Raw genomic sequence first — 18,004 nt, 5'->3', positions numbered from 1 at the left:
TTTTTTAAATAGAACGGCAACAACAACGCTGGAACGCACTCGCACACATTTCTGCATCATATTAATTACATGGCTCATTTAATCAAGGGACTGTAAATAAATAATTCTGCCGTTGTTCACTGTCCAAAAGATGTCAACTGCCTTAATCATCTATTACAATTTAGTCTGATTTATGCCGGTGCAGAAAAGGGACACCCGAATGATGAAGGTGCTGGAGCAATTGCCCTGTGAGGAAAGGTTATACTGTCTGAGGGAAGTTTAGTTCAGAAAAAATGTAACTTAGAAGAGAGATGACAGAGGCATATAAAATTATTGCAAGAGGTAGAAACAGGGCCAGATGGAGTTTTCAATGGCCACCAATTGTAGAGAGGAGCTAATAACAACTGAGGTTCTTTCAGGCAAGGGGAATCTTTTGATCCCACCTTTGCCACCAATTGTAAGGATCTATTAAAAACTGCCACCAAATTGCAGGGGAGCTATGAATAGCTGCTGCCACCAATTTGTAAAATGCAGCCACCAAAGACTCAAAGAGAGGAGACCTTTTACTTTTTTTTCTTTCTTTCTTCTTCTTCACTTAAGATGGTAGCATAACTTAGTTTATAATATATGCGCTAGAGTCTTAGATGTCGGAGGAACAATAACAAGTTTATTCAGGCACAGAGCTTAGTGGTTACAATTCTCATTTAGAGGCACTTTCATTAACAGTTACAATATTAGAATAAGATGAGTCAAACTCCCTAAAGTGTCTTTCTTTTTCATCCTCTGCCACTTTTAAACCGTAGTCACCCCTGTGATATACAATCACAGATTCTCTGTTCCTTACTAGAACACAGAATACATAAAATAAGTCACCAAACTTATTTTAATCCGACTCAAATGAACAATTGAGTCTCCCTTGATCCCCTCAATTTAGGATCAATCTTCCCTGTGCCTCATCAGAGCACAGACTGAATCCCTTTTTTAAACTCTGCACTTCTTCATCAAAACGGCAGTTGGCTTCGCCTACTTCTCCATGGCAACCTGCCTCTGAGTGCAGAGAAGCAATAACTGCAATACTCACCCTTTTAAAACACAAACACACAATTAAACATAACATCTGCAGACCAAAAATTCATACTTCATTACAATTATGTTTAAAATGTACTTTAAAGGTGTTTTTAACTTGTGCCTTTTTCAAAGAATGCAGCTATTTTGTACAAAAAAAAAACCAAACAAAAACGAGGACTCCAAGATCCTTTTCACACGTTCTGCTGTTGAGCCAGGCATCATCCCCCATTATGTATCTTTGCATTTCCTTTTTTCTGCCTAAGTGGAGTATCTTGCATTTCTCCCTGTTGAGGTTCATTGTGTTAGTTTGGGCCCATCCTCTCTCTCATCTGTTCAGATCGTTTTGAATTCTGCTCCTGTCTTCTGGAGTATTGACACCAATTTGGTGTCATCTCCAAACTTGATGATCATGCCTTCTAGCCCTTCATCTAAGTCATTAATAAAGATGTTGAGAGCAAAAAAAAAAAGTAAGTTTCTTAACCTGTAGATCGCCTCTCAGCCTGCCAAGGCAATGTATAGCAGTTAAAACATTATTTAAAACGTGGTATGTAAATTGATTTGAGATCATTCTTGTTTGAAAAGCAGTATATTGTGTCCCATTTTCTCAAGGAGTTATCTTCAATTTTTTCAAGGAAGTCTGTGACCAACCGTTACGGACATTTGCAAAATGCTGCTGAAAAACCAGGGAAACCAGATCATCTGAACTTCAAAGTCAAAGTGTCCAGTGGTTCTCCTGTTCCATTCCTGTTTTTTAAGAGAGAAAAAAATCTGGAAGGATAGGAGAAACTCATCAGATGTCCTCATTACTTACTCTTCCTGGCACATTTGTATTGCTGCTGATAGATTGTGTATTCCTTTTGTTTTTCTTTACTTTTTCCCCCATTCAAGTTCTGCTGTGTATTAAGGAGATGAATTTCCTTCTCTAATGCAAGCCAGGCTCCAAATATTGGGCTGTCTGTTAATGTCAGGATCACAACAGAATAGTATTTATGGTTTTATCAGCAACAAAGACCTTACGAATGTCACCGAGGTTTATTAATACCAGTGTATTGTATTGGATTCTGTGAAGATCATTGCCATTGATATAGAGCTGATTTATTTAATGTGTCAGAAGCAAATTGGGAATACAATTAGAATGTATTAAAAACCAGAAACAAAGAAACTTGGCATTATAGTAAATGTCTCACTAAGAGTCACGTCCACTGTTTTAACGTGGTGAGATGTATTCTACAGAGTAGCAAAGCGCAAGGGCAGATGTCTTCACTGTATCTGGTTGTGATTCCCAATCTGTGCCAGTCAGCTTTTGTTGAGTTTTGTGAGGACACCATTATGGATGGGTTAACTGGAAAAGTATGTGTAAGAAGCTGATTGGCTGAGCCTGCGAACAGCCAGGAATCTGATTGGTCAATTTCTCTGCAATGTTACTGGGAACCGGTTTGAGCAGGTTTTTTCGTCAGAGTGAGTCTGTGTATGCTGACTGAAAACAGTCAGGAGAGAAGATAGCTATCGGACCTCTTATTTTTAAGGCATTGAGGCAATTTTATGGACTTTAAAAGGACTATTTATTCCTAGTGTCCTCTGTAAGCAATCAGAGGGATTATTGCAAATATTATTGCTCTGTTTGATCATTTTGAAGTCAGTAAAGTTCATGTTAATTGTTCTACGAAGCTGAGTGGCACATCAATACCCTGCAGGGTGATTTTGGTTCACAGGTGGATGTAAGAGCTTCTATTTAACATCATCTACAATCCTTAACAGCTTTTGTATGATATTCTTTCTAGCCGATGAATAGAATTGTGAAGAAGGACCTTGTACAGGGAAAGGCTAGTGATATTGGGGTTGGGAATATAAGATTCCTGAATCCTAACACTTTTTCTTGTGATTAATATAACTTCAATATGGAAACAATTATTTTTCTATTTTGTATGATCTCACTACGAACAGGAATGAGTAGGCATGCATTTTCTGAATGCAACACAAGAAAATGTAGTTGTGTTATGTAGCTTCTGATCTCTCTTGGTTCTTATACAGGTGCTCTTGAGCGAGGACTCGGATAGCGATGGCATTGTGGCTCACTTCCCAGCACATGAGAAGCCGATCTGCTGTATGTCTTTCAACCCTAGTGGTAAGTGCCTTTTTTTTTTTGCAACTCCTCCTCCATCATCTCACTATTTATAAAAAACTTAAGTATTCTTTCACGTGATTCAGTTTGCACTGCAGGATCGATATATACGTATTAAGTTTTGCACTGCAGGATTGATATATACATACTAAGTTTTTATTTTCACGTTCATGGTAGTGTCATCGGTCTAATATTTCCATATCCAATGGCCATGCTAATCCAAATCTTCAGACCAGTTCTAAAAGTTTTCAACCTGATTACCGGAATTTCTTGGGATGTCTCTTATGTAACCAGTAGTTATCATCATTGTTTCCTCAAGTCCGTAACGGGGCTTGTTTGCATGTAGGAAGATAAAATGGACAAGGAGGGAAGCAGCAGAGAAAGGAACTGTCACACCTCAGGTTAGCTTCACCTTGCTGAACACACCAGGCAGTACACAGGTTGAAGTCTTTTGTAGTTTATTTAGGAAATAGAAAATAAATAGTTCTTAAAAAGCAAAAGTAAAGATCCTAAAGATTGTTGCAAAACCAAGAAAACGTAAGTCGTAAAACAAGTTTCCATGAATGCTTGACAAAATGCCATAACTTGAATACACAAGGCTGCAAGGTAATTCAGGAAAGCAAGAGCTTGCTTCTGCACTCCAAAACAAGACGTTGCTTTTGACAAAGATTTCTCTCTCAGCACACCTTTTAATATTCTCTGCACATCATGAATGCATTTCTTTGGCCTCTGACCTCTTTCTTGTTTGCTATTCAAACACTCCTGCACCGAAATTCCAAACGGCCAGCTCGATCCAGAGATTCTGTTTCATCAAGGCCAGAGAGCTCATTAGCAGCAGCCTCTGTCTGCACATTATCTAACCGGGAGTTGTCCTTCCTTTGCACCTGGCTAGCTTGGGTATCATCTTCAGAAAAATCAAAAGGAAGTAAAAAGAAATATTGAGAAAGTTAAAAATAAAATAAAATAAATATATTGTACTTCCCGTCTTTCCTTCTAGGTGAAATAAAAGTGTTTTGTATCTATTACTATTCATTTGTCCACGCCGTCCTTATATGTTTATAAAAAGTTCCTCTTGTTCTATGTAGGTTGTCAGTAATGTCCAGTCCGTTTTTTTAACTGGTTTACCATGATGGGTTTTCAGGTAGTATGTCAGAGTATGTCCATATTATGTCCATAATCTTTAATATCCATTCTTCTTTAGTTGGTATTTCTGTTGATTTCCATTTCTTTGCATAAACTATTTTGGCTGCTGTTACAAAATAGTTGAATAGAATCTCTTGGTTCTTGTTAAAATTCCTATCAGTCATTCCTAATAGAAAGTACTCAGGTTTTAGTTGAAAGTCTAATGATTTTTTGTATTGTTTCGTGTATTTTTTTCCCAATATTCCTTTGCTATTTTACACCCCAACCACATGTGGAAGAAAGTGCCTACATATTTTTCACATTTCCAACATTGATCTTTAATATTCTTTTAACACTTTGCCAATTTTTGTGGAGTCACGCACCACTGGTGAGGAGGTTTGGCATGGAGGTATCCTTTCAACAATCTGGTTTCTTTTTCACCTCACCTCCTCCTGACAAAAATCCTGCCATTGGTGACAGTTTCCTTCTGAAATTGTACTGTTGGTTGGGAAAAAGAATGGAATTGTCACGTCGGAGGTGATGTATGCTTCCAATTTCTTAACTATGCATAGAAACTGAGAGCATTACGTCTGCTCTGGGTCAAGACATTGCAACCAATATCCATAGAGAACAGACATTAATGCTTCTGAAAAGTCAGGTAATGGAAGATTTCCTCATCCGTTGGATTTTCAGTTCAAACAATGGTTTCCTCCCGCCCCCCAAATATTTTATTTCTTGAGGTTTCTGCAAACATTATCTGAGATTTAACCCCACTTATCCTTTTGCACTTAATGTTTAACCTGGAGAATAAAACTCCGACTTCTCTTTTAGCCTAGTTTTCCATGTTCAGTGTGGCAAGGGGGGGGGGGGGGATGATCTGAAAACAATATTGAAAGCCTCAACGAGAGCACCTTTGCCCCTCACCTTCCTTCCTTCTTTCTTTCAGCCGAGAAAGGCTTGTGGGCAAGGCGAATGCATCCTGTCCACGCCATTCTGTCCAGTGACAGGGTAACTTGTTTATTATCCTTTTTATGGCGGAGTAATAACTTTTTGATTGACTGCTCGGCGGTCAGTGAAAAGGGGCCGGGGAAGATCAAGAGCTTCCGCCTGCCTAAATTAATGAGTCCTAAAGTGAATTAAAATGCCTCGAAGAGGTTTGGGATGAAATCACATTTCAAAGCACAAAACTGGAATAGATGTCCTATCTCCTGCTTGCAGTGACCGGTCGGACGTGGGGATGACAGCCCATCTGTTATGTCAGAACTGCTTACTGGCTGCACTTGGTTCGGAGCCCCATTGCTCTTACTGCTTTTGACAGGGAAAGGGCTCTATGTTGTCACAGCATCCATACGTGTTGCAGAGTGATTCCTTGAAGGCTTTGCAGTGGCATCTCCCATTCCTGGCGTTGGAAAAAATGGAAACCAGCCTTCTTTATAAAACCCCAGAAAGTCACAATTCACACTCTCTCCCTTTGAAGACATAGGCACACTCACCCTATCCTTGGCTTGTTTACTTGTCAACACATAGGCCTGTTAGTCACTTGCAGTAAGTACATCAGCTGGCTGGATAGAAAGAAAAAAGTTTCTAGTTCACCAAACCTGGTTATTTTTGTTGTGGTTAGAGTCAATGTAACCCTCTCTGGGGGAGATTCCACCCAAATGCAGCATAGTAGCAAAAGCAAAGCTTTCAAATGCAACAGTTACTTACACGGGTTGAGCAAGAGAAGCCTTTGTCTATTTAGGATTGCAATAGACTACAGAGTCTCAATAAAAGTTCAAAAAGTATTTATTCAGGTAAAAAGAACTCCATTGTAGATAGAAAGGCTTGGGAGCTGTCTAGTCTACTCTAGACTGATTTCTAAGGAAAAATAACAAACATCTAAATAGTTACATCTTGGCAGGAGAGATGGTGAGATGCTTCTTGTTCGCTAGAAGAACAAAGGGAGAAGAGAGAACCAAAATGGTTCCAACCTCATGATCCAGTTTATTGGGGCCATAAAACATTCTGACCAATGAGAAGTTAGTGTCCCTAGAGATTCACATTTCTACTAACTTCAAAGTAAGGGATGTGACGTAAACAGGATAGAGTGAAACACAGTAAAGCCTGTCTAGGCATGCTCTGGAAACAGGGAAAGGATTCCCTCAGTCTAACTCTATCATCTATCTAACTACAGCTAGACTTGAGTAGTAGTCCAGGATGATTCCCAACAATTTTGAGAGGGTATTTTTATTCATTAGAGGTAATGCAGTTTTTCAACTCTGAAGCCGGACTTGGCCACAGTGATCCACACTTTTGTTACATCCCAAATAGACTACTGCAACGCACTCTACGTGGGGCTGCCTTTGGAGACTGTTCGGAAGCTTCCATTAGTCCAACAGGCAGCAGCCAGGTTGCTCACTGGAGCGGCATATAGGGAGCATACTGCCATCAATTTGCTACCGAGCACAATTCAAGGTGCTAGCTGTGGCCTATAAAGCTCTAAACGGTTCCGGCCCAGCTTCCTTGTCCAAACATATAATAATAATAATAATAATAAAACTTTATTTATACCCCGCCACCATCTCCCCGTGGGGACTCGGGGTGGCTCACAATGTTACAAAAGTAACAGCGCAAATACATTAACAAAAACAAAATGACCAATTGAGTCTCCCTGATTCCCTTAACCTAGGATCAGTCTTCCCTGTGCCTCTTCAGAGCACAGACTGGCTCTCTTTTTTAAACTCTGCACTTCTTCAGCAAAACGGGCAGTTGGCTCCGCCCACTTCTCCATGGCAACCAGCCTCTGAGTGCCGAGATGCATCAACTGCAATACTTACCCTTTGTCAGTCTGGATTCGGAAGTCCCACAATATCTTTGCATGCTCATTTTCCAATACTTTTGCAGGTTTGTGATCCCACCAGTTCTTTCCTGCTGGGAGGTGGTACTTGAGGCATAAGTTCCAATGAATCATTTGGGCCACATAGTTGTGCCTCTGTTTGTAGTCTGTCTGTGCGATTTTCTTACAGCAGCTGAGGATATGATCAATGGTTTTGTCGGTTTCCTTGCACAGTCTGCTTTTTGGGTCACCAGCTGATTTTTCGATCTTGGCCTTAATTGCATTTGTTCCGATGGCTTGCTCCTGGGCTTCTGTTTCCTTTTTCAGTGTCCCATTTGTGAGCCAAAGCCAGGTCTTCTCCTTATCAGCTTTCCCTTCAATTTTGTCAAGGAACTTTCCATGCAATATTTTGTTGTACCAGCTGTCAGCTCTAGTTTGTAGTGCGGTTTTCTTGTACTGGTTTTTTGTCTGCTGTGCTTTGAGGAGTTTCTGATTTTTGACTTTAATTTATTATTATTATTATTATTATCATCATTATATTAACTGGAGTCCATCTCTCTCCTGGTCTGAGACCCAATATATTCCAGCTTGTACCTTGTTGATGGCCACCCAGTGAGTCTAAAGGTGATTTGGATCCTAGTCTTATCAGATCTCCATCTAAACTCCTTCCAGTAAAAGTTTCATGAGAAAGGACCGAGTCTTGAATCATCTCCTTTATTTAAATAGGCCCAAACAGTTTACAAACATCACGGATGCTACAGTGACCCCGATGAGAACACATCTGACCCGTAAACGTAAATCCGCGAGCGGTCCTTGGGGCGAAGGCGCCTGGGACTCCATACAGTTTGGGAGGTCGTTGGAGACGGAAGGAATCTACACCATCGGGGGCTGGATGATTAAGATGTTTATGAATTGGCCTCCAAGCTCTTAATGTTGTACATGACAGTCTGCCAGGAATTCTGAGTGTGTGTAATCTTAATAACAAGAGGAGGAGGGAAAGGATTAAATTGTTATTCGGCCGAATCAATTGCTCCATCTTAAGCCAGACTAGACTAAACTGGTGATTTGTCTAGACTCCAGTCCCTAGGAGCTGAGCGAGTGACTCCAGTGTTATTGAGCGCACTTTTATTAAAGACATCTTCCCTTTAGGTTGGAGTTGAGCAAGTTGCTGAGCTAATAACTCCAGAAGTTATTAAACCAATTATTCCTGTCCCATCCGTTTCCACCACAAGTGGTTTAATAGAACATTGGTTTTATGTGATCTGCCGGGACTGAGTAGTCCTGGGAATTCTCTACGTTCCACTTGTTTTACAATTGAGAGGGAGGACTTTCCTTAGGGTGGCACAGGTTCATGCCAGAGCCTTTGCAGTTTGATTTTGAGGTCCTGATCACGGCTGAGTTTTTCCTGTTGTTTTTCGTCAATGTGACTGTCACCTGGGATGGCGACATCAATGATCCAAACCTTTTTCTTTTCCACAACTGTGATGTCTGGTGTGTTGTGTTCCAAAACTTTCAGTCTGGATTCAGAAGTCCCACAGTATCTTTGCGTGCTCATTTTCCACTACCTTTGAAGGTTTGTGATCCCGCCAGTTCTTTACTACTGGCAGGTGGTACTTGTGACATAAGTTCCAATGAATCATTTGGGCCACATAGTTGTGCCTCTGTTTGTAGTCTGTCTGTGCGATTTTCTTACAGCAGCTGAGGACATGATGCATGGTTTCGTCGGTTTCCTTGCACAGTCTGCATTTTGGGTCATCAGCTGATTTTTCGATCTTGGCCTGAATTGCCTTTGTCCTGATGGCTTGCTCCTGGGCTGCAAGGATCAGGCCTTCTGTCTCCTTCTTCAGGGTCCCATTCGTGAGCCAGAGCCAGGTCTTCTCCTTATCAACTTTTCCTTCAATTTTGTCAAGGAACTTTCCATGCAATGTTTTGTTGTGCCAGCTGTCAGCTCTAGTTTGTAGTGCGGTTTTCTTGTACTGATTCTTTGTCTGTTGTGCTTTGAGGAGTTTCTGATTCTTGACTTCAATCAAAGCAGGTTCTTCTTCTTCTTCTTCTTCTTCTTCTTATTATTATTATTATTATTATTTTAGGGGCATTAGCAAATGGCCTGCCCTTTTTAGTTTGGAATGTTAATACATTGAGATAGAGAACAGAGGTCGGTGTGTTGCTTGGTAGTATCCCAAGAGCCTTTTGCTCCGCATTGTGGGAGACTTGCCCTTACTATTGATTGCAACTCTGGTTGCTCCTGACATGAAAAAAAACCTAAAAAAAACTATTGATCTCAGGAAATCGGGGCATTTGGGGAATTGCTTTCACGAAGGATGTTCCTTACCATAGAGATTACAACTTTGTTCTGTAACTTTCAGCGTTTAGTTTCATTTGCAGGAAATCTTATCCCATGATATGATTCACACAAAGAGCAATTAGCAGCACTTTCATATCATTTTGTCTGTCATGTGTTTATTTAAAGGCCTTTCTTTGTTGTCCTTATTCCTTAGGCTTTGTGTGGTTGAGCTTGACCCGGGTGCCGTAGCATTTATGAATAGGCCACATTGAAGCCTGTTTATATAATGCCATTAGCACTTAGCTGTTAGCAATTATATAGGCCCCGCAAAACTATTTTCATAGGCTGTATAATAGGGCTCTTAAAAGTAGTGGAGCTACTTGTTAAAAAGGTATTCCATCTAGTTTTCAGAAGTCAATAAAGCAGGGATATAAAGGCTACCTTTTTATGCCTGATATGCAAAAAGACGGTGTGGTATAATAGCAAAGATCGTGAGCTCCAAAGCTTCATATCTTCCATGGACTAAACAGTCCTAAGGAAGATATTCTTTTATCTCGGCCTCTTGTCTGCAATCTAAAGAGAGTTACTTAGTAATGGTTTGCTCCAAAAGCATATACAGGCAAGTTCTGTAGGTTTGTTCTTAAATTAAATTTGTTTGTAAGCTGGAACAGGTTCATTTTTGTTGCGGAAACAAGGATTGGAGATAAAGCTTCAGTGGAGACTCCTTTTCCCCATTGTAAGTCGGTGGCACAGTGGTTAAACCCTTGTGCCGGCAGGACTGCTGATTTGAAGGTTGGGTTGCCAGTTCAAATCCAATTCGGGGAGAGCGCAGATGAGCTCCCTCTCTCAGCTCCAGCTCCATGTGGTGACATGAAAGAAGCTTCTCACAAGAATGGTAAAAACATCAAAACATCTGGGCAACATCCTTGCAGACTGCCAATTCTCTCATACCAGAAGTGACTTGCAGTTTCTCAAGCAAAAACTCGAGAACTGCCTGTAATGAGGATTGTTGAGAAATATTGGACAATTTCAGAACACTTAACATTATGAAGTGTGGTTAAATTGGGTTGCTGTAAATTTTCCAGGCTGTATGGCCATGTTCCAGAAGCATTCTCTCCTGGCATTTCGCCCACATCTATGGCAGGTATCTTCAGAGGTTGTGATGTATATTGAAACTAGGCAAGGGGGGTTTATGTATCTGTGGAATAATGTCCAGGGTGAGAGAGAGAACTCTTGTCTGTTTGAGGCAAGTGGGAATGTTTCAATTGGTCATCTTGATTAGCACTGAATAGCCTTGCTGCTTCAAAGCCTGACTGCTTCCTGCCTGGGGGAATCCTTTGTTGGGACGTGTTACCTGGCGCTGTGTTGCCGAAAGCTTTCATGGCCGGAATCACAGAGTTGTTGCATGTTTTCCGTGCTGTATGGCCATGTCCCAGAAGCATTCTCTCCTGACGTTTCGCCCACGTCCGTGGCAGGCATCCTCGGAGGTTGTGAGGTATATGTAGAAACTAAGCAAGGAAGGTTTCTATATCTGTGGAAGGTATACACTCTCTTTTGGCTCCACCACACTCTCATGATGCTTTGCCTCGCGTTTCTGAATTTGATCTGTGAATGTCGGAGGATGTGGATTCGTTGAAGTCGTTGTGATCGATTGTAACGGTGGGTTCCGTTCAACCCAATGCAAACGGAGTTCACGAGGGGGAAATGGCGGCAGCGCCTTGAGCTGCTTGGCATGCAGCGTACAGTGTATGGGATCTATTCATAGAACCTGAAATTAAAGGATGCAGTTAAATGTTGCTGCGAACCAGCCAGTCCGGCAGCTGCGTTGAGTTTGTTTTCCAATTTCCCACTGCCTTTCTTGTTTATTAGCTGTGACTCTGAGGTCAGAATTAAAACAAACACTTTAATGGTCACATTTACAGCGCTGGCAGCAACGTTGGTTGATCTGGATGAGGACCGGGCAAGTGGCAAACTGGACCGACCTCCCGCTCTAAGGCTCCAAGGCTTGTAAATCACATCCCTGATAAAGATCATACAATCTGGACTTTTCCGTTGCACTGGAAGAACTGGCTAGGCTTCTCTTTTCTAAAGGAGGCCCCCGGAGGGGAAAATAAATGTGGATGTGGACCTTAAGAAAGAAATAAAAAACCATGGAAACACATTTGACAGATTCTGAAGATTTGTGGCCCTTGCAAGATGACTAGAAGTGAAGCTGAATGTATATTGTTGATATAGCCCTGCTTCTGGAAACGGATCTTTTGGGTTTGACACTATCTGTTTTTGTGTCATCTTTTCCCCAAGTCTTTCACTGTTAAAATACCACATTGCTCATGATTTTTTGGTTCCATTGTTTGCTGTCTTGCTCTTTAGATGAAGGGTTAGAAGGCACGATCATCAAGTTTGCAGACACCAAATTGGGAGGGATGGCTAATACTCCAGAAGACAGGAGCAGAACTCAAAACGATCCTAACAGATTAGAGACTAGGACGCAATGGAATAAGGCTTCAAACTACAGGAAAGGAGATTCCACCTGGACATTAGGAAGAACTTCCTGACTGTAAGGAGAGCTGTTCAGCAGTGGAACTCTCTGCCTCAGAGTGTGTTCTTTGGAGACTTTGAAACAGAAGCTGTATGGCCATCTGTCAGGGATGCTTTGAATGTGATTTCCTGCTTCTTGGCAGAATGGGGTTGGACTGGATGGCCCATGTGTAGGATTCTATGATTCTTTGCCTTGGGCAACAAAATGCTCTGGGATGGTCCTGTGTGAGAGCTGCTCATCTTTCTCATATCACCATGCGTCTTTCTGTCCAGCCATTTGGTCACTTTTGTCCTTTACCTGTGTTTTGTGCATCTTTGCGATGTTTTTGCCCCTGTGGCCCATTGTAGACTCCCATTTTAAAAAATAGAGTGACCTACCAAAATATTGTTGCTGTGGTGTTCGGACTATTTCATCTGTTTATTGTAAGAACCATTGCCAATATGAGAAAGGCCAGGCTGTGGCGTAGCTGGTTAGTAGCCAGCTGCAATAAATCACTACTGAGATCGAAGCCTGGGTTGGATTGAGCTCCTGACCATTAATAATAGCCTAGCTCGCTGTTGACCTAAGCAGCTCGAAAGACAGTTGAATCTCTTGAGTAGAAAATTTAGGTACCGCTTTATCCAGGGAGGCTATGTTAACTAATTCACAACACTATAGAACTGCCAGCAGCGTGCAGAAAGGAATGAGGAAGTACTCCATCAAGGACTCAGTGTCACAAGTGGATGATGAAGCGGCAACTTCCCCGTGGCCGGAATCGAGCATACCCTCATGAAGCCGGAAGCTGGAAAATGTTAAATTGCCTCTGTGTCTGTCTATATGTCGTTTGTCTAATGGCATTGAATATTTGCCATGTATATGTGCATTGTGATCCGCCCTGAGTCCCCTTTAGGGTGAGAAAGAAGGGCGGAATATAAATGCAGTAGAGTCTCACTTATCCAAGCTAAACGGGCCGGCAGAAGCTTGGATAAGTGAATATCTTGGATAATAAGGAAGGATTAAACATCAAATTAAACATCAAATTAGGGTATGATTTTACAAATTAAGCGCCAAAACATCATGTTATACAACAAATCTGACAGAAAAAGTAGTTTAATACACAGTAATGTTATGTTGTAATTATTGTATTTATGAATTTAGCACCAAAATATCATGATATATTGAAAACATTGACTACAAAAATGGCTTGGATAATCCAGAAGCTTGGATAAGCGAGGCTTGGATAAGTGAGACTCTACTGTACTGTAAATAAATAAACAAACAAACATATGAAGAGCCACGATGGGTCAGATTAAAAGCGTCTCGGCTCTGACAAAGGCAAAGCCGTGGCCAACAAGTGTGCCCGTCTGGAACAACGATCTTAAGCAGGTTGTTTTTTCACCTTTTCACCTGATTTAATTCTTCATTGGTGAACACAACAAGAATTGCCTTGCTGGGACTCATTAAGAGTTCAAGTTTGCAGTCTGGGAATTAATGGCCATGTCGTGGTCGGCAGGTTCCAGCCTTATCGGGGAGATTCGCTGCTGCGTTAAAGTTGTATTTTAATCAGCATTCTAGGTAATCGCAGGTTGGGAGTCAAGCATCGATGTGATTTTGACCGTATTATGAAGAGCTTCGTTGTAATTTCTTGGCACCCCGGCTGTGGAAATAGCTGTTGTAGTGGAATGATTACTACTTCCAGTGGCAGGAGCAATATTTCAGCTTTCAATTTTTAATGCCAAAGCTTAACCCGGAGCTATAAATGTTACGATTTGAGTTAAACATTAGTGCAGTGGTAGATAAACATAAGTCCTGTATTGCCTCTAGCTCTGTTCTTGTGGTTTCATTTGCTCTCAGCACGAGGGTGAATTCAGTCTACTGCTGACTATTTTCTACGTTGCAATTTTTTTCCAGCGAGAAACTAAGAATGGCTGCGATGCTGAAATTTTCCTCACATTTTTGATTCACACATAGGTTGTGAAAAATAATATCTTTCTCTTGATTATTTCCGAGTCTTACACATGATTCTATCTAGGCAGGAATCATTGGGCAGAAAGCATAATATTCTAGTGCTGTCGAGTGAATCTACATGAGACTCCAAATAATGGTCTGTGGACTAGTGGAAACAAGTGTGAATGCTGTTATTGGCCACCTTGATTAGCATTGAGTAGTAGCATTGCAGCTTCAAAGCCTGGCTGTTTCCTGCCTGGGGGAATTCTTTGTTGGGAGGTATTAGCTGGCCCTGATTCTCTTTATTTGCTGCCCTGATTGTAGAGTGGTTTTTTTAATGCTGGTAGCCAGATTTTCATGGTTTCCTCCTTTCTGTTGAAATTGTCCACATGGTTTTGAATTTGTATGGCTTCTCTGCGTAGACGTGGTGGTGGTTAGAATAGTCCAGCATTTCTGTGTTCTCAAATAATATTCTGTGTTCAGGTTGGTTCATCAGGTGCTCTGCTATGGCCAACTTCTCTGGCTGAATTAGACTGCAGTGCCTTTCATGTTTGGGGGTCCCTATGTAGACTTGTCTTCTTCTCCATGGCTCCAAATGGATTGGATGTTGGGATGGATGCTGTTGAGGTGGTCCAGGAACGTGTGGAGTTCTTCTTCTCCATGGTTCCAAATGTTGGATTGGATGTTTGGGTAGATGTTGTTGAGGTGGTCCAAGAACTTGTGGAGTTCTTCTTCTCCATGGCTCCAAGTGTGGATTGGATGTTGGGGTGGATGCTGTTGAGGTGGTCCAGGAACTTGTGGAGTTCTCCTTCTCCATGGCTCCAAATGGTGGATTGGATGTATTCGTGGATGCTGTTGAGGTGGTCCAGGAACTTGTTGAGTTCTTCTTCTCCATGGCTCCAAATGGTGGATTGGACCTCTGGTTAGATGCTGTTGAGGTGGTCCAGAAACTTGTTGAGTTCTTCTTCTTCATGGCTCCAAATGGTGGATTGGATATCTGGTTGGATGCTGTTGAGGTGGTCCAGGAATTTATTGAGTTCTTCTCCTCCATGGCTCCAAATGGTGGATTGGATGTTGGGGTGGATGATGTTGAGGTGGTCCAGGAACTTGTGAAGTTCTTCTTCTCCATGGCTCCAAATGGTGGATTGGACCTCTGGTTAGATGCTGTTGAGGTGGTCCAGGAACTTGTTGAGTTCTTCTTCTCCATGGCTCCAAATGGTGGATTGGACCTCTGGTTAAATGCTGTTGAGGTGGTCCAGGAACGTGTTGAGTTCTTCTTCTCCATGGCTCCAAATGGTGTAGGTGTCATCCATAAATCTGAACCATATTGTGGGCTTTTTGTTGCTGTTTCCAGGGCTGAGAGGGCTTCCCGTGGCTACTTTTGGCATCCGTTGATGGTAATCCATCTAAGCCCTAACTAGAGCTGATTCTGCTTAACTTTCAGGGTCAGATGGGATCGGGAGATGGGAAACTCTCCAGATCTGACAGTTTTGTGTGTTCCCTTCCAGCAGCTTTGGTGCCACCTCCCCAGCTTCTATTTAAACTTTGAGGTATTTAAGCAGCAGTTTGGGGTTTGGTTTGGGGACCGGCTGAGATGGAAACTTTCAGAATAGCTAACACATGTACTTCTGGATTGATTGCAACGGAAAAGAGACACGTTCAACTGAGACTTGGAAGACGTGGTTCGCTTTTTCAGGAACCCTGATCTCCAATAAATACCTGTTTTTTCCATTGTCATTGAGTAAATAATTGATCTTCCCTCCCAATCCTGCCAGCGGAGAGCTGTGAAATGTGACATGTCTAAATTTTAAGCTCAAGGAGAGCTTTTCCACCCATTCATAACCGGCAGAATTAATGTCCGGCCTGCCGTAGAACAGATGAAACCGTGTACCCCGTGGATGCCTGACTGCACCTCTAACAGAGCTGACATTCCTCTGGTTAGCTAATTGTGGCATATTGAAATGCGATGGTGGTCTTGGGTTAATCGTTAAAGAAGTTTAAATTGGAATTTTCTTTGCAGAAGTGTTTTCTCATTTATCAGAGTAAGTGGGCAGCCTCCGCCTCCCATAAAAACCTTGCGAGATTATTTAGAAGTCCCAGCAAAGTGTTGGAAATTGAGAAAACCTGCTGCATAGAACTGTGCTTTGTCAAATTTATGGAGTTTCTTTGGCAAGAAGGGTAGATATTTGTAGAATTTTTTAAAGCGAGGTGTTGAAAGTAAGCCTGTAGGCCACAATTCCCGGCTTCTTTCTATTGGTCCAAAGATGTCAGATTGAAGTGTCAGATCCTCTGCCAGTTGCTGTGGTTGGTGTTTGGTCTTCATAAGCATAGTTAGGTAAAAAAAAAATTATGCCTTTTAAATTTATTTGTGTGTTTCTGTATTTGATATTTGTATTTGATATCACTGTATGCTTGCTTTATATCTGTGAGCCGCCCCGAGTCCCTCTGGGGAGATGGTGGCGGGATACAAAAATAAAATTATTATTATTATTATTATTATTTTATTTTATTATGACCCAGCAAACAAGATAGATATGCTGGATTTCATATCACAAAATCACAAGTTGAACACTTCCCAAGTGTCTAGGACTGTGTGATGTATATTAGGGTTAATTATTATTATTATTATTATTATTATTATTATTATTATTATTATTATTATTACGACACAGCAAACAAGATAGATATGCTGGATTTCATATCACAAAATCACGAGTTGAACACTTCCCAAGTGTCTAGGACTGTGTGATGTATTATTATTATTATTATTATTATTATTATTATTATTATTATTATTATATGCAGCACTTCTTCATATACCTGTAATCTTGCCTTATTTATTTATTTATTTATTTATTTATTTACAGTATTTATATTCCGCCCTTCTTTCTCACCCCGATGGGGACTCAGGGCGGATCACATTATTCACATATAAGGCAAACATTCAATGCCATATAAACATAGAACAGAGACAGAGACAGACGCAGAGGCAAATTTAAACCTTCTCCGGCTTCCAGCTTCCTGAGGGCATGCTTGATTCCGGCCTCAGGGGGAGCAGCTGCTTCATCCTCCACTGCGACGGCAACTTCCTCATTCCAACGGCGGCTGGGATAATTTTTATGGTGTCGTAAATTAGCTTCTCCACATATAAGTGGTACCTAAATTTCCTACTTGATAGATGCAACTATCTTTCGGGTTGCTTAGTTTCCAATGAATGAATGAATCATAGTTGAGCCTCTGTTTGTAGTCTGTCTGTGCAATTTTCTTACAGATTTTCTTACCCTCTTACTTGAGCACATAGTTTGGGAACGGCTGCTTTGAGGGACGCCATGATAATGGTCTTGACTATTATTCTGTGAACTCTTCCTTCCAAGACCTTGATACTCAAGGGAACCTTTTTTGTGTGTGTTTGTGTGTGCCCAAGGCAAAACTCCGTGCCTCTTGCTGACACAGATCCCGTCAAGAGCTCTGCAATTAGAGAGGTGTTATAAATAGGATGTCCCGGAGATGTTGGAGCTGTGTTGGTTTCCTTCTTTTTCCCCCTTCTCTTTCGTCTCAGGAGGAGTACCCAGCTGAGATTTGTCTACCCTTTAATTTGTCCTTCTTGGGCTAACCAACTGACGCCTAGTTGAGAAGACTGATGTTCCGACACGGCCGCAGAAGCCGTCCTGGTCCCGTCTGGATCCCTCTCCGGGCCCGGGAGCCCTTTCTGCCTCTCATCAGCCGCTCCAATCCCACCCTGGAGAGCCAACCCCATCTCTCCCGGAGGAAGCTCCCGAGTAAACACACACACTCCTCATCACTCTCGGCTTCCGCTTCCAGGCCCTATAATTAGAAGTTCTTCTCTCCCTTGTATTCCCAGTTGACGCACATTCTTCTTGTGGCTTGGCACCTCGTTCAGGGCGTGGGCTTGAGTTTATGGCCAGGCCCGAGTCTGGTTTAGTCTTCTTGATCCTGCAGAAATAGCTCTCCAGCCACAATCTGGATCTGGACCCTTTTTCTCCTTTCATGTATATCGCCACATCTTTTCCCCTCCACAAAACAGAATGTGGAAGCTGCAAATTGAAGCAAATACATTAACACCCTCCCAAGTTGAGTATAGTTTTGAGATACCGTATATACTCGAGTATAAGCCGACCCGAATATAAG

At 41.7% G+C, this 18,004-nt stretch overlaps 1 protein-coding gene across 7 annotated transcripts in view; it reads left to right on the top strand.

Moving 5' to 3' along the window:
* Positions 1-18,004, top strand: part of bcas3 (BCAS3 microtubule associated cell migration factor) — a 423,910-nt gene that overhangs the window by 87,501 nt on the left and 318,405 nt on the right. For all 7 annotated transcript variants that reach the window (XR_010000122.1, XR_010000121.1, XR_010000123.1 and 4 more), the window contains exon 13: positions 3,079-3,172. Coding sequence is in view for 4 of the 7 variants with exons in the window: in XM_062959513.1 (XP_062815583.1) it covers positions 3,079-3,172 (94 nt within the window). In the remaining 3 variants the exon portion in view is untranslated. The remainder of the gene's footprint in view (positions 1-3,078; positions 3,173-18,004) is intronic.

This window comes from Anolis carolinensis, unplaced genomic scaffold, assembly GCF_035594765.1.
Source record: "Anolis carolinensis isolate JA03-04 unplaced genomic scaffold, rAnoCar3.1.pri scaffold_7, whole genome shotgun sequence".
NCBI lineage: Eukaryota > Metazoa > Chordata > Lepidosauria > Squamata > Dactyloidae > Anolis > Anolis carolinensis.
The sequence above is the reverse complement of the archived record's forward strand: the minus strand, read 5'-3'. Positions and strand labels throughout refer to the sequence as shown.